The following is a 21501-nucleotide window of genomic DNA, read 5'->3' as shown; positions in this document are numbered from 1 at the left end:
ATTAAAATGAAGAATGTTGTGTTGGGTGGCATGCTCAGCAATGGGGTAGTCCAGTTGCTTCTTGGCCACAGTTTGTCAGTGACCATTCATGCAGACAGAGAGCTTGTTGGTTGTCATGCCCACATAGAACGCAGCACAGTGGTTGCAGCTTAGCTTGTAGATCACATTACTGGTTTCACAGGTAGCCCTGCCTTTGTTGGGATAGGTGATGTTTGTGACCAGAGGAGGATGTATGGACAGGTCTTGCATCTAGGTTTATCACAGGGATACGAGCCATGAGGTAAGGGGTTGGGAGCAGGGGTTGTATAGGGATGGATGAGTTACATTGTTGCATTCCATCCTGGAATTTCCATTGTTTCTATCATTTCAAATATAAATAGTGTAGACAACTAGTATAAAAATAGTCTATTGATTGACCTGAAATAAACAGAACCGAGAATAAAGGTGATGAATGGAGTAACAAAATTATCTTAAAAGTGGGTACTCCTAATCGTAATATAAAGCAGCTGAGTTTTATTTCTTTTTGTGTTAAATTTGTCAGGTAATACATTTATTTAATTTTGTAAATAATACATTAATGAAACTTCCTGGCAGATTAAAACTGTGTGCCGGACCGAGACTCGAACTCAGGAATTCGAGTCTCGGTCCAGTGCACAGTTTTAATCTGCCAGGAAGTTTCATATCAGCGCACACTCTGCTGTAGAGTGAAAATTTCATTCTATTAATACATTAATGTTTTGTGAACTGTTTCAGATGATCCACACATTACATAACTTCGCAGAAATTTTGGAACAGCATCAGCATGTTAGCTCTCTCAATCTGGCATGTGAAGATTTACGTGCTCAGTGCAAGACCGTTGAAGAGGAATACATAAGTAAAAGAGACTCTCAGGTTTGGCAGTTAAATTCATCATTAATGAAGAATAAGTTTTTACTGTGCCATACATTTCTGCAGTCTCATACCATTTATCCTATTGAAATTAAATTTCTGTTTTCCACCTTATGTAAAATTATTAAATTATTTTTTTATTCCTATACATTTTGAAGCAGATGTTCTTTTGATTTAGTTGTACTTTTCTTTTGCTCTCTTTCTTTCTTGTAATCCTTGTTCACTGGATTTTGTTTCAGTATCAAGGTGTTTAGTTCAGTCTCATCCATTTCACTCTTTTGTTGCTTCGTATTACATTATTTACTGTGTGCCATAAATCTGTTATTTGCATCCTTATCTAAAAGCAAGGAACAAAGTATATTGGCAAATTTCTTCCATACTCTTAAATGTCAGTACTTAGAAACAGGAAACTATGCCTATTGTCCCATTCCCTACGTTCATAGAAAATTCTGCACTTTTGTATGCTTTTTGTAAATAAACTGTTCTGTAACTGTCAGTGACCTTAAAAAACTTTAATTTGCATCTTTCAGTGTGACAATTTCTTTGTTTTTATCACAGTAATATGCATCTCTTTCACATGCATTCCTGAGAACTCGTCCAATCTGTACCATAGCTATTTCAGTAGTTCAGGCTAATAATGATAATCGCATGTTAATGGGTGCTATAACTGTTTGTTTAGATGTGTTACATACAATATGATTAAATTGTCTGTGGCACAAACTATCATATTTTCTACAGTTATATTTAGCCTATAGAGGAAAGTCTTCCTGTTGCAATAAAAAGTGAATTTAAGAAAAATTGTTTCAGGGTGAGGCAGCTTATGAACAGCTTGATTCACTGTCTAAAGACGTGGAGGAATGTGCCAAGGATTTATCAATGGCCAGAGGCGAATGGTGGGAAGTTCTCATACAATACGTTATTGTAGAAGGGCATGAAGATGAGTTTGTTAGCCGTGTGAGGAATGATCTTGTTGATAAAATGACCAAATTTGAAGCAAAATCAGTGCTGGAAAGGTAAAATGGATATCCTCTCTGCATGATAAGATTTTTTTTAATTACTTCTCTGATAGTCTGCAGTTTCGTTATATGTGTCTACAGATTTTATGAGATAGGTTTGGAAAACATACTCAGATACTAGCCATTCCTAATAAGCAGTTTCTTCTATACGAGAGAGAGAGAGAGAGAGAGAGAGAGAGAGAGAGAGAGAAGGAAGGCCTTTGTCAACAGTAGACCACACACACACACACACACACACACACACACACACACACACACACACACACACACACACATGCAAATGCAGGTGTGGCATTCCAGCCGCATTTCACTCCAACACACCATATGTGCAAAATTATGAATGTTCCGGAATTTTTGAACGGACCTCGTATGGTGATGTTATGTCCAAACAGGACCAACATACTGTTATTCTTTTCTTGGGCTGCCAAAGGACGAACATCAGCAGACAGCCATCGGAATGGAAGACTATGTATGGGGCAACATGGCTGTCAAAAAATGCTGTTGTGGCATGGTGCTGGTTGCAGTTCGACACGGCGCTTGTGTATCACAAATGTTGTAACGCAGAAGTTATGCCAATTCAAGTGGGAGACACTCAAGCATGTGCCGTCCTGTCCCGATCTCTCGCCACGCGATTATCTGTCCTTTGGTCCCTTAAAAAGGCCTTGAAGAGTTGAAGATTCGTGTCAGCTGAGGATGTGCATCAAGCAGTTACGGACTTCATCATGCAGCAGGACATGGTATTTTACCAAACAGGTATCTTCAACTTGGTGGATTGCTCACAGGAATTTTGCCGTATTGGCATAACAATTCTAGACCGTATGGCCTTCGAACAGAAACTTTTTGAGCACCCCTTATACTGTGATCAGCTCTGTACAGCACATAATTGCAACAAAGTAAAACAAAATTACTTGCATTTTTGAGTGTTTAAAGTTTATCTGTTACATTAATAAGTTGCATTATGTGGATCCTGTGAAGAAGCATCTCTTGGGATGTGGAAAGAAGACAAAGCTATACATTTTATTTGAGTGGAATACAATTTAATCACTAAACATTATAAAAAATTATTATGTTACACTGCTAATGATATGTAAATAAATATAAAACAATAATTTTAAATTTTGTGTCATGATCAACTTCAGCAGGCTAGGAGGAACTGCCCCACAGAAATGTACATGAGTCAATCTGAAAACTTTGCCACATTAGGTGCTTAGTGAGCTCTGGCATGAATGGAAGTATGCAAAGTAAATTCTCATACAGCCGAAATTGTGTACTTCAAATCTAACTTAGCTAAGGCACCTTATTAATTCTAAGATATGAGCTTCATTAAAATAATTGAATCATCCACAAAGAGAACAAAGGTGAACTGCGAAATCACACTGATTCGGATACAGGAAATAGCAGTTAACAATATTTTGATATTTCTGTTTTCTGTAATATGATTGATGAGTTAGAAAATGGTACATTCTGTCAAGAGAACTTTCCAAAACATGAGTTAAGGATAACTAAGTATGTTATTATGTGATAAATGTGTGATTGTTCATGCATACGTATCTTTGCAGTACCTATAATTTTGTTGAGCTATTAATATTCTGCAGAAGCTGTTGGTATTCGTAGTTAATTATATCCATAATTTCTGTGGCAGAGTGTGGACTCTACTTACAGTGTAACTGAACCACACTATCTGCTATAAATAAAAGCAGTTTGTAAGCTATAGATCAGATAAATACTGATATTTTTGGAGCTCTTAACCTCATTAGAACACAAGAAACATAGAAGTGTAACCTTTATTATTATTATTATTATTAAATTCATGAAAACACTCTGAATGTGCACAAAATAGTAATTGTAGTAATCTCATTTCACCTTTTGTTACAGGCTGAAGACATTAAAAAGCATTGAATATCAACTGTGCAGATGGGATGAAGAACTAAATGATCTTAGGAAGAATTGTCTTAAGAGGCTAGAATCACTGAAAGTATCTCCAGTACCAAAACTGGTGAATGAAAGTGTTGAATGTCATTTACGCAGTTATTCAGCCAACAAGAAGAAGTAAGTTATAAATGCACTGATAAGTATATGAAAATATAGAAAGTGTTGGTCTGTTGATAGACACAATAAAAACCACACAAACACACACACAAATTTCAAGCTTTCGCAACCCAAGGTTGCTTCATCGGGAAAAAAGGAAGGAGAGGGAAAGACGAAAGGATGTGAGTTTTAAGGGAGAGGGTAAGGAGTCATTCCAATCCCGGGAGCGGAAAGACTTACCTTAGGCGGAAAAAAGGACAGGTATACACTCGCGCGTGATGCCAGACACCCAACCTCCACGTAGTCTCTCTGCCTTGAGAGATGTAGATGCATTATGACCCACCAGTCCCTCCACAGTGATGGCAGACCCCACGTTTGTTACATTGTGAGGTTCCTTGGCAGCAGAGCCCGTGGGTAAAATGGGTGACACCTGAGGAATCCCATGCAACGCGTCAGATAATCTGCCAGTGCCGCACCCCAAGGCACCAGCCTGAAGATGGCTGACTGTGGCTAAAAAGAAGGTTGCTTCAGCTGTTAGTGAAGTTCAGTCAGCCCCTACTGCATCCGCATGCATCAAGCATACATCCTATCCATCCTAGTATTACTCACTTAAGAAGTATTAACTATAAAAGCACACACAGAAAGCTAAATATGCAACTTGCTTCTGTCCTGAAGTATCAGCGACAGGGCTGACTCCTTACTGAGCTTTATAGCCCACCTTCAAAAAAAATGACAACTGTGCAACAGACTGCACCAATCTATGCTTTACATTGACTAAAACCCCGAGTTACACTCCTTAAATACAAAATCAAACATGGAATTTAAGACTTAAACTATGGGAAAACGCAGAAAAAGCTAAATATGTAACTTGCTGCTCTGCTAGTGTGTTACAAGTGACAGCTGTATGTAATAAAAGATGACAAATCAAGGCTTACATATGTTCAATATGAATATAGGCAGAATATAAAGTTTATGTTGTGACACAGAGAAACAATGTCAAATAATAAAAAAAAAGTAAAAGTCATATATTTAAAAACAAAGATGATGTGACTTACCATACAAAAGCGCTGGCAGGTCGATAGAAACACAAACAAACACATACATACACACAAAATTCTAGCTTTCGCAACCAATGGTTGCTTCGTCAGGAAACAGGGAAGGAGAGGGAAAGACGAAAGGATGTAGGTTTTGAGGGAGAGGGTAAGGAGTCATTCCAATCCCGGGAGCGGAAAGACTTACCTTAGGGGGAAAAAAGGACAGGTATACACTCGCACACACACACATATCCATCCGCACATACACAGACACAAGCAGACATTTGTAAAGGCAAAGAGTTTGGGCAGAGATGTCAGTTGAGGCGGAAGTACAGAGGCAAAGATGTTGTTGAAAGACAGGTGAGGTATGAGCGGCGGCAACTTGAAATTAGCGGAGGTTGAGGCCTGGCGGATAACGAGAAGAGAGGATATACTGAAGGTCAAGTTCCCATCTCCGGAGTTCTGACAGGTTGGTGTTAGTGGGAAGTATCCAGATAACCCGGACAGTGTAACACTGTGCCAAGATGTGCTGGCCGTGCACCAAGGCATGTTTAGCCACAGAGTGATCCTCATTACCAACAAACACTGTCTGCCTGTGTCCATTCATGCGAATGGACAGTTTGTTGCTGGTCATTCCCACATAGAAAGCTTCACAGTGTAGGCAGGTCAGTTGGTAAATCACGTGGGTGCTTTCACACGTGGCTCCGCCTTTGATCGTGTACACCTTCCGGTTTACAGTACTGGAGTAGGTGGTGGTGGGAGGGTGCATTGGACAGGTTTTACACCGGGGACGGTTACAAGGGTAGGAGCCAGAGGGTAAGGAAGGTGGTTTGGGGATTTCATAGGGATGAACTAAGAGGTTACGAAGGTTAGGTGGATGGCGGAAAGACACTCTTGGTGGAGTGGGGAGGATTTCATGAAGGATGGATCTCATTTCAGGGCAGGATTTGAGGAAGTCGTATCCCTGCTGGAGAGCCACATTCAGAGTCTGATCCAGTCCTGGAAAGTATCCTGTCACAAGTGGGGCACTTTTGTGGTTCTTCTGTGGGAGGTTCTGGGTTTGAGGGGACGAGGAAGTGGCTCTGGTTATTTGCTTCTGTACCAGGTCGGGAGGGTAGTTGCGGGATGTGAAAGCTGTTTTCAGGTTGTTAGTGTAATGGTTTAGGGATTCCGGACTGTAGCAGATTCGTTTGCCACAAAGACCTAGGCTGTAGGGAAGGGACTGTTTGATGTGGAATGGGTGGCAGCTGTCATAATGGAGTTACTGTTGCTTGTTGGTGGGTTTGATGTGGACGGACGTGTGAAGCTGGCCATTGGACAGATGGAGGTCAACGTCAAGGAAAGTGGCAAGGGATTTGGAGTAGGACCAGGTGAATGTGATGGAACCAAAGGAGTTGAGGTTGGAGAGGAAATTCTGGAGTTCTTCTTCACTGTGAGTCCAGATCATGAAGATGTCGTCAATAAATCTGTACCAAACTTTGGGTTGGCAGGCCTGCGTAACCAAGAAGGCTTCCTCTAAGAGTCCCATGAATAGGTTGGCGTACGAGGTGTCCATCCTGGTAACCATGGCTATTCCCTTTAATTGTTGGTATGTCTGGCCTTCAAAAGTGAAGAAGTTGTGGGTCAGGATGAAGCTAGCTAAGGTAATGAGGAAAGAGGTTTTAGGTAGGGTGGCAGGTGATCAGCGTGAAAGGAAGTGCTCCATCACAGCGAGGCCCTGGACGTGCGGAATATTTGTGTATAAGGAACTGGCATCAATGGTTACAAGGATGGTTTCCGGGGGTAATAGATTGGGTAAGGATTCCAGGCGTTCGAGAAAGTGGTTGGTGTCTTTGATAAAGGATGGGAGACTGCATGTAATGGGTTGAAGGTGTTGATCTACGTAGGCAGAGATACGTTCTGTGGGGGCTTGGTAACCAGCTACAATGGGGCGGCCGGGATGATTGGGTGTGTGAATTTTAGGAAGAAGGTAGAAGGTAGGGGTGCGGGGTGTCGGTGGTGTCAGGAGGTTGATGGAGTCAGGTGAAAGGTTTTGTAGGGGGCCTAAGGTTCTGAGGATTCCTTGAAGCTCCGCCTGGACCTCAGGAATGGGTTTACCTTGGCAAACTTTGTATGTGGTGTTGTCTGAAAGCTGACGCAATCCCTCAGCCACATACTCCCGACGACCAAGTACCACGGTCGTGGAACCCTTGTCCGCCGGAAGAATGACGATGGATCGGTCAGCCTTCAGATCACAGATAGCTTGGGCTTCAGCAGTGGTGATGTTGGGAGTAGGATTAAGGTTTTTTAAGAAGGATTGAGAAGCAAGGCTGGAAGTCAGAAATTCCTGGAAGGTTTGGAGAGGTTGATCTTGAGGAAGAGGAGGTGGGTCCCACTGTGACGGAGGACGGAACTGTTCCAGGCAGGGTTCAATTTGGATAGTGTCTTGGGGAGTTGGATCATTAGGAGTAGGATTAGAATCATTTTTCTTCATGGCAAGGTGATATTTCCAGCAGAGAGTACGAGTGTAGAACAGTAAATCTTTGACGAGGGCTGTTTGGTTGAATCTGGGAGTGGGGCTGAAGGTGAGGCCTTTGGATAGGACAGAGGTTTCGGATTGGGAGACCCGCAGCTACCCTCCCGACCTGGTACAGAAGCAAATAACTAGAGCCACTTCCTCGTCCCCTCAAACCCAGAACCTCCCACAGAAGAACCACAAAAGTGCCCCACTTGTGACAGGATACTTTCTGGGACTGGATCAGACTCTGAATGTGGCTCTCCAGCAGGGATACGACTTCCTCAAATCCTGCCCTGAAATGAGATCCATGAAATCCTCCCCACTCCACCAAGAGTGTCTTTCCGCCATCCACCAAACCTTCGTAACCTCTTAGTTCATCCCTATGAAATCCCCAAACCACCTTCCTTACCCTCTGGCTCCTACCCTTGTAACCGCCCCTGGTGTAAAACCTGTCCAATGCACCCTCCCACCACCACCTACTCCAGTCCTGTAACCCGGAAGGTGTACACGATCAAAGGCAGAGCCACGTGTGAAAGCACCCACGTGATTTACCAACTGACCTGCCTACACTGTGAAGCTTTCTATGTGGGAATGACCAGCAACAAACTGTCCATTCACATGAATGGACACAGGCAGACAGTGTTTGTTGGTAATGAGGATCACCCTGTGGCTAAACATGCCTTGGTGCATGGCCAGCACATCTTGGCACAGTGTTACACCGTCCTGGTTATCTGGATACTTCCCACTAACACCAACCTGTCAGAACTCCGGAGATGGGAACTTGACCTGCAGTATATCCTCTCTTCTCGTTATCCGCCAGGCCTCAACCTCCGCTAATTTCAAATTGCCGCCGCTCATACCTCACCTGTCTTTCAACAACATCTTTGCCTCTGTACTTCCGCCTCGACTGACATCTCTGCCCAAACTCTTTGCCTTTACAAATGTCTGCTTGTGTCTGTGTATGTGCGGATGGATATGTGTGTGTGTGTGTGTGTGTGTGTGTGTGTGTGTGTGTGTGTGTGTGTGTGTGTGTGTGTGTGCGAGTGTATACCTGTCCTTTTTTCCCCCTAAGGTAAGTCTTTCCGCTCCCGGGATTGGAATGACTCCTTACCCTCTCCCTTAAAACCCACATCCTTTCGTCTTTCCCTCTCCTTCCCTCTTTCCTGACGAAGCAACCATTGGTTGCGAAAGCTAGAATTTTGTGTGTATGTATGTGTTTGTTGTGTTTCTATCGACCTGCCAGCGCTTTTGTATGCTAAGTCACATCATCTTTGTTTTTAAATATATTGTTCCCGCATGGAATGTTTCCCTCTATTATATTCATAAAAGTAAAAGTCAGATAGATTTAAAAATTTATGTGCCCAATAACATTGTGAGAAAAATTGGCTTGTCAAGATTATAAAAACTGTACAGTTCAATACATTAAAAGTATCGGAATGCGTTATCTCTAGTAAGATTCACTTCCTGGCATGTCTGAAAATGCCATATTGCATGTTTTATTAATAAAAGACTGAAAATAATTTTTATATTTAATGAAAGCATTAAAAAAATTGTTGCTGTCGATGCATCATCTAATTAGAGTGTAAAGTTACATCCCATAGTGAGTGGAAGTTAAAGCACCAGGGAACTGTGGAATGGAGTGCATTAGCTTTGCTTGGACCTATCATGGACATGCTTACATGAGCATGTTTACAAACATCTATACATGGCTATGAATTCTTGGAGTAACGAGATGGCAGACATCTTATCATTTCCTTCATTCATCTCATCCTGCAATAGATCATTTTTCATAGTTCCTTCAGTTGGCAGTGTTGCTATTTGTCGAGTATGACCAATGTGTAGTAATTTCATCCTCCTAGTATTCACTGGAATTTTCATTCTGTACATCACTTGATATTTTCATCTGGCTTGTCATCACTCTCACTAAAATTTTATCTTCATCCTCATCTTTTTTGCTCCTTAACCCATCTCATTCTTTTGTTCTTTCATATCTGCTTTTGTTCCGTTCACCACTCTCCTGATATTTCAAAAATCCTGCCTCCATATCAAGTAGTTCACTTTTCCATTTTTTGCACAACTTTCTTTCATGGTAGTAAATCTTCAGTCCTTTTCATTATAGCATTCAGATCTTTTACTTACACTTCACCTCTTGCCTTATTTCTTGTTCACATATCATATCATCCCTTTTATAAACCACAAATATATGAACTTCCTCTTCTGTTTGTGCACAGTTATCATGTAAGGTGCTAAATAGTTATGCAATACCCAAGCTGTCATCTGGTTCTTCATTGGCTGTCTCATCTTCAGCCACAACCTCTTGCATCATAGACTCATTCTAAACACACTATTCAAACTCTCCTTCCCATCTTTCACCATTGCTCTCTTTGTCATTTCTCATAGTCTCTCTTTCTTTCCCTGCCTTGTCTACCTTGCTTTCTACTTTGTCCTCACCTTCACCATTTGTAAACACTTCCACTTTATTTTCCTTCAAACTTTTCCATATTTCAATTAATTCTATGATACATTCATTTGTGACCTTTGTCTCTTCTGTTTCATTGCAATCCTTGTGCAGTCTCACTTTGGGCCACAGCAGCCAAAGACTTCTTTTGTGTGTGTGTGTGTGTGTGTGTGTGTGTGTGTGTGTGTGTGTGTGCGTGTGCGCGCGCATGTGTTTTGTCTATTTTCAACGAAGGCATTGTTGGCCGAAAGCTCACATTCTAATGGTCTTTTTGTTGTGTCTATCTGCGACTCCGCATCTTGTTATATGGTGAGTACCAACCATCCTTTTCATAATATTGTTAAGATGTGAAATTCTATTCAGTGACTTGTGTGTTACTTTGCTACACATAACTTCAATAACAGCAGAAATTATATTTTAATATTGAAGATAACTACTCAGTGGTAATGTGCAGCCATAATATTCTCTCTTTCCCATTCCACAAAGTCCAAAGCTAAAGTACAAGTTCCCCTTTTGCCTGCAAAGCTGTCTACAGTATGTAACTTGTACTAATGCTTAACTTTAGAATTACACTGACTATAATTAGTTCTAAGTCTCTCTGTAAATTACTAATCAATCATGTTTCCCTAATACCACAATCCTATATTACACCATAATGAGGAAGCGGAAGAGCTTGGATAAACAATACAAAGATTAACTGTTCCATTTTAATGAACAAAATACAAAATATTGACTAACTGTCTTTTCTTAATCACATCTGCTCCACTGCCAGAACCAACAACAGTATTACATTTTGTGTGAAGTGAGTGATAGAAGTGTACCTTATATTCACAGCTTTATTTCTAAATGTGAAGTCAACCAAAAACTTTTACTCTTGTCATGTACACAAGAACAAGTTCTGAAATTCACAACTGTCTTAACTAACTAATTGCAACAACTTTGTGATAGACATTCTCCTGATTTTAAGTCAACCATGAAAAATATATTCTTGGGTCTCTGGATGAGACAGTTAGTATGCTAATTTGCTGGTAATCGAAAGCTGATCATGGATTTTCATTCTTTCCCATTGAGTGTTTTCCATGCTGATCAAGTTGTTGCCTGTTGCTTCAGAAGACAGTTTTTATACTCTGTACTTTTTACACAGCTATTAAAAGTACATGGCACATTACCTGTAGTTGTGATGTGTGCATGTTCCACTCTCTCTGTTTCTCTTTCTCTTCATTACAGCAATTATTTTCCTCCCGTATATCACATTTAATAGGAATGCTTACATGTAGGTAGGTGAAGTGGAAATATTTCCAGTTACTATCTGACAGATAACATAATTATGTCTGATGCACTGTAACAGCATTTATTACTTTTAATACACTTTCAGAGGTACGTTACAAAGTTATTGTAGAGAAAAATTGTAGTTTGAAACAAATCCTTTTTGGCAAACTAATTCGCTACTGACGATTTCTTCTACAGATGAATAATTGCACCATACATACTGTAGTTCTTCTGAGACTGTAGGTGACTTTTTACCAGTTATATTCCATGCTACTTATATTCCATGCTACTGTTGCTTTAATTGAATTGATCAGTAAGATTCTTTGCCTACTGTCCATTTATTTCTGCGCAATGGATTCACTTATAGTCTTCAATTCTCCATTTTCAGTCACTCACCTCGACCAGTAAAACGTATTCTTGACACCATTGTACAATAGACTATCTGGAATGATCTCTCTGCACTCTCCACAGCTCTCACTTCTCTGACAGTTTACACGTAAATATTTGTGTCAATCACTTACGCTATTTGAAAACATCTGGTTATGGATTGCCCAGAGACTAGCATAACACCAGTCACCTGCTGTTATGGTTATTGCTGTCCCATGAATATGCCCGAAAGATGATGGGATAATACAATTGACGAATATTGGCATAGAGCTGAAGTGACACAAAACAATACAGAAGTAACTGCTCCAGCTGTGACATAAATCAGTCTGAGGCCAGCGACTGTTGTGTAGCCTCTAATTAAGTTTTATATCACCACTTTATCAGGGCGCTAAAATTGACATACCACTTGTTAAATATTACCAAGTCACGTGTTGATTATAGTGGCCTAATAAGGCAGTCATATAAGACATACTAAGAGTATATAAAAACAAAGATGAGGTGACTTACCGAACAAAAGCGCTGGCAGGTCGATAGACACACAAACAAACACAAACATACACACAAAATTCAAGCTTTCGCAACAAACTGTTGCCTCATCAGGAAAGAGGGAAGGAGAGGGGAAGACGAAAGGAAGTGGGTTTTAAGGGAGAGGGTAAGGAGTCATTCCAATCCCGGGAGCGGAAAGACTTACCTTAGGGGGAAAAAAGGACAGGTATACACTCGCACACACGCACATATCCATCCACACATACAGACACAAGCAGACAAATATGTCTGCTTGTGTCTGTATGTGTGGATGGATATGTGCGTGTGTGCGAGTGTATACCTGTCCTTTTTTCCCCCTAAGGTAAGTCTTTCCGCTCCCGGGATTGGAATGACTCCTTACCCTCTCCCTTAAAACCCACTTCCTTTCGTCTTCCCCTCTCCTTCCCTCTTTCCTGATGAGGCAACAGTTTGTTGCGAAAGCTTGAATTTTGTGTGTATGTTTGTGTTTGTTTGTGTGTCTATCGACCTGCCAGCGCTTTTGTTCGGTAAGTCACCTCATCTTTGTTTTTATATATAATTTTTCCCACGTGGAATGTTTCCTTCCATTATATTGATACTAAGAGTATACCCGTACGTGTCACTTGAGGTCAATTTGACTCTATGCCTGTCTGGATTAGAACCACTGCTGCTGTCAGGGAGGCTGCTCTGTGCACTGAATTGTGCATCTAGTGTGTGCCCAAATCATTTACCACATGGGTCATGTACTGGTCCTGCTGTACTCTATATGCACAGTAAGTAAAATTTCAAACAATGGAAAATCCAGGATGGAATGTGACAATATTAGAGAAGGAAAGTTGCTACTCCCCATATAGCGAAGATACTGAGTCACGATAGGCACAACAGAAAGATTCACACACACATGTGTGCAAGGTGCATTTGTGTGTGTGTGTGTGTGTGTGTGTGTGTGTGTGTATTGCTCACAAACGCCTTAATGGCCAAAGCTATAAGTGTGTGAATCTTTTCGTTGCCCCTATCGCGACTCAACATCTCTGCTATATGGTGAGCAGCAACTTTCCTTCTCTAATATTGTAAGTAAAATTTCCTTATTTACCATCCTTCCCAATGTTACTCTCTTAATGAGCAGCAGCGTGTAACACAAATAGTGGAAACAGTAGTAGCTATAATTGAAAAAATAAACCATCAAAGACAAATTACAGACATGTACAATTAAACTGAGTGAATTGGATTAAATGAAGTGTTTGACACAACATTGTCAACACTCAACGAACTTGTCACTTTTTTACACAACCCAGTCCTTGGGATACAATACAGATCAGTTTGCATCTATGATAACATATTCGTATTTGTTGGTTTTGCTAACTCATGATCGTACTGTCAGCTCCCATCCTCCACTAAAGACAGGTGCATAAGTACAACTTACATTCCAAAAACTAATACAGGCCACAAAATGAATATTATAACTGTTCCATTCGTATACTTTTTTGTAGACGTAAGTCACTCACCAGGTTTGTGTGACCCAGTGAATTTCCAGCAATGAATGTGAGAGAAGAGGGAGGGATAGGGGAAGAGAAATGTGGTGATAATACACAGCATGAGTAATGAAGAGAGTGCCACAACTGGATGAGAAATGAAGAATGGAATATATGAAGATGTTAACAGTGTCTTCACATTTTGACAGAAAGAAAAACTGGCCGTATTTCTACGGGGAAAAAGTTCGAGGTTGGCAAGATGAAGCACTACAGTTTTTTCCTTAAAAGCATAGATTTAGCTCAGACTGCAGGGCAGCTTTTTGGAAGAGGCGAACAGCAACAACAGGAAGAGATGACAGGTACTCAACCTCTGATGCGAGATACTGGGATGCATGTGTACTGAGGAGCTGACGAAGTAGACATATTGCGCAACAGTCTCACTACTCTTCTGGCCACATCTGTCCCCACTGAGTGTGTGAAGCACTGACACAATCAGATAGACAAGTGTTACAAGTGTAACACCCTCAAGTATTCATGATTAATTCTAACCGTCTGCAGTTTCCACTGCTCGTGCCATGTCGGGTTAACATGTCAATACTGGAGATTTGCCAGAATGAATGTTTGCACAAGTTTACATTTCAAATATTATTAGAATACATTCCACAACTAATGGAGAAGTAGAGATAAGTGGAAGTCTTCCTGCAGTACTTCCTGCCCAGTTGAAGTGACCACCCAAAGTTACACCACGTCGTGAGAGAGTGCTTTTAACAAGTGATTTTATTCCTACAAGCAACATACTACTGTCTCTTTACTCAGGTAGCTTTCAAATCACTTCAACACAGTCTGATAATTTCAGATGTTACATTGATCTGAGCTGTATAGCAAAGTTAATGAGTTTATGTGCTTTGCTAAAATCTGGCAGAGTCAATACTGTGACTTCGAGGTTGTTTGTGACATATTTCGTGTCATTAGTTACGATAATAAATGCAGAATCTGTACTATGATATTTTGGTGTTGACAAAAACCAGACTAATAATTGTCAGAGAGATTGGATTTGTGTAACTATTCAGTCAGTCAACTATGAAAAATATATTCTGGGGTCTCTGGATTTGACAGTTAGTATGCTAATTTGCTGGAAATCGAAAGCTGATCATGGATTTTCATTCTTTCCCATTGAGTGTTTTCCATGCTGATCAAGTTGTTGCCTGTTGCTTCAGAAGAGAGTTTTATTATTGTGTTTATTTTAATATGCTTTAGGTAGAAAATGTCAGGGTTAGTTCAGTGTTCTGTGATTCTTGTATGTGATAATTCTTTGCAGCATGGGAGGTGACTTGAGCAGAAAAAAAGTCATACAATGTGTCAACTGGGACCTGAATAATAGTTCCTGATTTAGTCTTTTCTATGGAGATTTTTCGGCAGAATCGTAGGGCTCTTTTCCCTGCTCACAATAAATTGAGCTTGCCTAATTTTGGCGTTTTGAATGTATTGCTTTACCCTATTTTGCAGCTTCCAGTATTCTTCATAGCATTTGATCTTTGAATTTGAATGTAACATCTGTGACCAGCATCCCTGTTGTTCATCATTTGCCATAATACAGGTGTCGATCAAGAGTAGGGGTTTTTGTTACTTCTGTTACGTGTATGGGAACACGTTTGTCACAGAGTATTTAACAGCAAGTTCATGCATTTTGCCATCTATTGTGAGCTCTCTGATTGTTTGATGCAATTGAATTTCTCAACAGTCAACCTTTGGAGCATCACAATCTATATCATCAATGTTTCAGCTAGTTGTGTGATGCAGTTTTAACTCTGGAAGATGTAAGACTAGACTACGAACATTACACGATGTAGTGAGAGGCTCAGAGCCAAAGTATGACAGATGTTTTTTACTTCACCATCTTTTTCATTGTAGCTACATTTGTAAGAGTGTAAATGTGCCATTAGGGTTGGAATGGAAGAATACTAATGTTTCTAAAATAAACAATTTTCTTAAGTTTATTGTGGGGGAAGTGTCTCTCAACAAGTCTGTTCATCCTCCCATCACTGTGACATACTCATATTGACACTGATGTGAATGTAATTCTGACTAGAAGGAAGTCATCGTGCTGATTTTTAGAGGCTTTTACACAACAAATGCTTCTGGCTCTGCAGACATTTTTGATGAACATGATTTCTGACCATCTTTCTTCATTGTGGTTCAACATTCTTTGAGACGAGAACGTATGAGCTGGTCACAGCAGGCAGTTTGATAAACTTGCACCTGTGGTGAAGGTCATTGACCCATATTTCTCATAAGCAGTATAACTCACGAACAACCGGAATTTTCTGCATCTGAGGAGGTACCTGCACATGGACACTGAAGGAGAGTACATCGCAGAGTTTTAGTTTTCTGAGATTACATACATTTGGTAGTAGAGAGAAATAGGGCTGAGATAGTGATGAGTTTGAAACAGTTTACCCCTTATTCTGAAATGATGATAGCGAGGGAGTAGAAAGTATAAAATGTAACATTGGAATATCGTACACTTGAGAGCAGTAAGAGGAAAGGGATGATTTGCTGGGCTGATAACCCCAACAAAAAAATAAACGTATTAACTATGAGACTGTGATTTGAAGACATAAATAAAGTTAAAAAAAATGCAACGATGATGATTCTTCTTTTCTAATTAGGACCTAACATAACCAAGATGATGTATTTGTAAAGCAGAAAAGGAGAAGTACAATAACCACTGACCTTTTATTACAGACAAATGAGGGATCGTAAGTCTGTTTCACCTTTGATACTGTTCACAAATCATATCAAAAGTTTCCAGAATGAGATTTTCACTCTGCAGCGGAGTGTGCGCTGATATGAAACTTCCTGGCAGATTAAAACTGTGTGCCCGACCGAGACTCGAACTCGGGACCTTTGCCATTCTGGAAACATCCCCCAGGCTGTGGCTAAGCCATGTCTCCGCTATATCCTTTCTTTCAGGAGTGCTAGTTCTGCAAGGTTCGCAGAAGAGCTTCTGTAAAGTTTGGAAGGTAGGAGACGATATACTGGCAGAAGTAAAGCTGTGAGTACCGGGCGTGAGTCGTGCTTCGGTAGCTCAGTTGGTAGAGCACTTGCCCGCGAAAGGCAAAGGTCCCGAGTTCGAGTCTCGGTCGGGCACACAGTTTTAATCTGCCAGGAAGTTTCATATCAAAAGTGTCGTCGTCCCCCCCCCCCCCCTCCCCCACACACACACACACACTTTTTTAGAGCATTTTTTTTTTATTTCTTCAGTAGTGCTTGTAAGAGTTTTACAAATTTTGTGTAAGATTGCTGCCGTTTGTGCATCCTCTGTGGTTAAGAGTACCTTTTCTGTGGAGCATGGCATTTATGTCAGAGTGGACCAGTTCCAATGTACTTGGAACTGTAATCTCATCTTCCTCCAGGGGCTGGACCAGTACTATATGCATTATTGTTAGCCTAGTGGTTTACCATTTCTACCAATGTAAGTATTGGTGGAACACAAAAAAATAGCACTATCACAAAGGACACTACTGTTAACACAAGATCAACTTGTACTAAATAATGACACTCTAGGAAACATCTTTGATATGAGAAAAAAATTTGTGAGCCAAACTAAACACATGTTACAGTGTAGCTGTCATTTTCCAAATACTATTTTTCACATCAGAAATAAGATTTTGGAAAAATTCCATGTGAAAAGTCATTTAATGTTATTGAGAATTCATTTGTACTGCCCATATGAATGCTGATGTTATTACAGTTGCCACGGCAGAGGCAGACACTGAAATAGCACTTTCAGTATTCACATGGACTGAGTCTTGATAAATCTTTTAAGAAGTGTGACCTGTAATGATGAAATCAGCTAATATTCCGTATAATATCTTGATTTTCATTGATGCCTATCAAGTGTTGTCTTGGGGCGTTTAAGAGCAGCTGCTTCAGATGTTTGTCGCAATATCTGTCTTAGCAGATAGCACTTCATCAGTGTGTAATTTTAAATTTATCTTCTTGTATGCAGTCATAAATCTTTTATTTAGTGCTGGTTTTATAAATTGCAGACACCTGTCTGCTGATTTTCTGTATTTCAATGATCTGAAGTTCAGGAGACCTGTTTGTGATTTCATTGTGAGATTGCAATCTCTGTATACGAAACATGTTTCATATGGATGATGTGTAAACAAATATGACTTACTTGATTGGTTCAAGAGTATTAAATGTGTCTGTGTAAACAATGAAATAATAGTCTGACTTGTCATTGATGCTTCCCATATACTGTTAAACATACATAAGATTATATTCCTCTCAAATTTTGCTAGTTAAAAGTTCTGTTTGCTATTCTATTTTTTCCAGGTGTTCTCTTTGTGTTTGTGAAAATCTTATAAAAACATATGAGACTAAATTATTTGCTGTCCATACAAAAGATGAAAGACACTCATTGGTTGGACAATGCCTTGTTCTTGGCAAGGCAGTACAAACTTCATGGCAGTGGTCTCAAATGGAGCAAGTATTGAGATGTAAGGCATCTAAGAATTATCCACCAGCATGCCACCATATTCAAGCATCAGTGTATAAGTTGTATTTCATGTTCTAATGGTGTTGGAATATGCATATTACTATGTAACATTTAATAGACTGTTGGATCACTGCTAAGTTATCAGATTTCCTTGTGAGTAGCAGTATAAGAAGGCAAATTTCATTGAGAAATATATAAAATTAAAAGGAGACAGATTGTTGATTTTCAAGTAATGCGACATGAAGTACAGCTGACTGTCATATCAGCAGCAGCTGCAGAGTCCACTTGTCACCCACTGCTGGGTAAAAGCCTCCCCCAGGCTCCCTCCATCAGTTGTGGTGTCCAGCTGTCTCTCCTCATGTCATTTACCCACCATCATTAGCTCATTGCCTTATACTTTCCATATTTCTTGGAATCCAGCAAGTGACTTCTTTGGTCCATATTTAGGTACATTTCATATCCACAGCCATTTGTTTTTCAGTTATGTCAGAACTGCAGCCCCTTTACCTAGAGTGTGGCTTCAGAGGCTGTCAAGTCAGTGTTTCCATGGGTAATATATTTTCTCACACTTCAATACTGACATTGGCAAAGTTTCTTGAGATTGAAAACAATCAAAATAGTTGTCTGATGAGTTTTTCGCCCTTCTCGTGTGAGTTGTTCTGAGCTCTCTGCACCACCTGAGCTTTTCAGGGATGCAACAACTCTTGCATCTGCTTCCTCAGAAGCTTGTGGGTCTACATGCATTATCTTCATGTGAAGATGTGTGTGGTATTGTGAACCTTACATTAAATTCTATATATATTTAAAAACAAAGATGATGTGACTTACCATACGAAAGCGCTGGCAGGTCAATAGAAACACAAACACACACATACATACACACAAAATTCAAGCTTTCGCAACAAACTGTTGCCTCAGGAAAGAGGGAGAATTTTGTGTGTATGTATGTGTCTGTTTGTGTTTCTATTGACCTGCCAGCGCTTTCGTATGGTAAGTCACATCATCTTTGTTTTTAAATATATTTTTCCCGCGTGGAATGTTTTCCTCTATTATATTGATTACATTAAATTCTGTATAAAAAGATGCTAATAGTAGCTTTCTTTTGCCATTAGGAAACAGTGTCATTGCAAAACTTTTTGTAGTGCTGAAATATCTTTGCCAAAGTGAAATTCAAGTCCTAGTATTTGGTATATTCATTATTCTTCCTGTATAATGGCTGGTGTAGTATGGTCATAATTTAATGTGTTGTAATATATGGCATAGTGTTACCTCTCTTATATTAGGGGGAAACATCAGTACCACAGTCAGTCCTTTTTCTTCAGATCACAGTGTCTACTCATTTATTTGATGTGAGTATATCAGGGTTTTTAATAAAGAATTACTGACAAATACTATGTTTCCCAGCATAAAGCTCTGTACAGAAACGTTAGAAATAATTCCATCTTCTTTGTTTCTAACCATATCCCCAGTCTTCCCACATTGTAAATGAAAGAGATATGAAGACAACAGTCTCCTAGCTTCCAAAAGTCCACAAACAATTCCATTCCTTTCCCTTCACTAATATTCTTCTGGCATTTTTGTCTACTACTGATTATATGTTTACCCAGTTCTCTGTATGAAAAATGCATAATTCTCCTCTGTTTCTTCTAATATTTGCTGTCATTCTCTTCCATTTTTAATGCATTTTAGCCACTTCACCTGAACACTAAGTTTTGTCTGGATTCATGTGCAGGAGTGTGAACAAATGTTCTTTGTGGACTGTGCTAATGACTGTCATCTGATCCTAAAGAATCGTCTGTGCCAGAAGGGTGGTAAATTCTGTTTTCATCAGTGGTATCTACAAAAGGAATTTATATATCTCTGAACCTACATCTTTTTTACTAAAACAAATTAAAACTGTCCAATATCTTAATTGCAGTACATTATATACTGAATATCAGTGTTAGGTTAACACAGCAGTTACCTAAATTGGATAAAATAAGCAGCAAAATCAAAATGAATTAAAAAACTTGTTGATACAAGAGTTTGTGCTCCATGAGGAGCTTAACAAATCTAGTCTTTTGCATGGTATAGTTATAATGCAGTACATTTTGTCATTTTTAAAGGGGTTCTTTAGAATTAAGTGAATTCTATCTTATATTTAATAAAGAATGTAAGAGTATTATCAGATATGTGACGGGGTAATCTGGTGGTAAATAAGTGACTCAGAAATATATGCTGTCAGGTCACAAGAATATGGTATTGGCTGGTGTACACCCTATTAAAAATAATTGAAAGGATGTCTCTTCAGAATAGGAAAGGTCTTATTTCTAAAGCACCTTTTTAGACTGGGCTTTGAAAGGGGAAAAAATTTAAAAATTTGTAAATATGGACAGTGCAAAGTATGACAGTAATTCCAAAAGAGAAGTCCAAATGAATTCCAGTGTATTTTTCTTGTATTTCGAAACAAAACAAAATCAGAACTTTGTTTCCAAAAAATTTTGTGTTTGTTTGCTCACTCCTTTTAGCAATGCTAAGCAGAATAGGCAAAATTGAAATGTTCTTTGCTGCTCACAAAAACTGAACAATTACTTTACCTTAACATTCCAGAGCAGCATTAGAACTAAATTTTCCCACATCAGTCAGGGTCAACAACTGACTGCAAAAAAAGGGGTGGGGGAAAACACCATCCTCTCCGGGTGCCTTTCCTCTTCTTCTTCTTCTTCTTCTTCTTCTTAAGCAGAATGACATCCAACTTGTATACCTCATTTGGAAATTCAATATTTTCATTATCTGTTTCAGAGTGAGCTATTGCTCTTTACAAACAGTTGAAGGGAGTTTTTGTACAGCCATCTTTGTGTTGCTAGCTAGTATGATATCTTTTGGATGTGTTGTCTGTGTGGTATAAATTTCCATTTTGCTTTCTTCACTCTAATTGTTTTCATTTTTTACAAAATTTTCTTTGCAACAACTATTGTCCACAGGAATACAATTCTGAATATTTTTTTTTTAATTCAGGTATTCTGTTTTGTACTCATTGTTGTTCACTTGAAACTCTTGCTTTCTCTTTAAATATTATCTTGCTCCATTTGGTATCTATATTTTTGTTAGCATTTTCGAATGTGCAACGTATCTGTTAAATAACTGCCTTTTTCGTCTGTGTCCATATAACCTTCATTTTCTGGGTATGTTGCATATGTTACTTAATTTAATCCGACATATATCCCAAGACTTAAATAAACCCTCATGATCTGCATTTCAGACTTCCTGTCAAATGAGTCTATTCCTTTGTAATTCCACTTTATTAGTTTAGTCACTAGAAATTCTATTTTATTTTAGGACCATGACATTCTGTACATTTTCTGCCGTTTGATAAAATGTAGTCCCCTTCATTGTTAATAACTCAAAATCCTAATTAAGAGGGATTCACCTTTTTGGGGAGGAAGAAGGCAGAGATATCAC

General features: G+C 39.4%; 1 protein-coding gene across 1 annotated transcript in view; it reads left to right on the top strand.

Moving 5' to 3' along the window:
* LOC124622162 (E3 ubiquitin-protein ligase SHPRH) overlaps positions 1-21501 on the top strand; it is a 256731-nt gene that overhangs the window by 168272 nt on the left and 66958 nt on the right. Inside the window, exons 13-16 of the mRNA XM_047147806.1 lie at positions 754-891; positions 1696-1901; positions 3780-3953; positions 17898-18061. Coding sequence (XP_047003762.1) covers positions 754-891; positions 1696-1901; positions 3780-3953; positions 17898-18061 — 682 coding nt within the window. The remainder of the gene's footprint in view (positions 1-753; positions 892-1695; positions 1902-3779; positions 3954-17897; positions 18062-21501) is intronic.

Source organism: Schistocerca americana, chromosome 7, assembly GCF_021461395.2.
Source record: "Schistocerca americana isolate TAMUIC-IGC-003095 chromosome 7, iqSchAmer2.1, whole genome shotgun sequence".
In the NCBI taxonomy this organism is placed as follows: Eukaryota; Metazoa; Arthropoda; class Insecta; order Orthoptera; family Acrididae; genus Schistocerca; species Schistocerca americana.
This window is presented reverse-complemented; position numbering and strand designations above follow the sequence as displayed.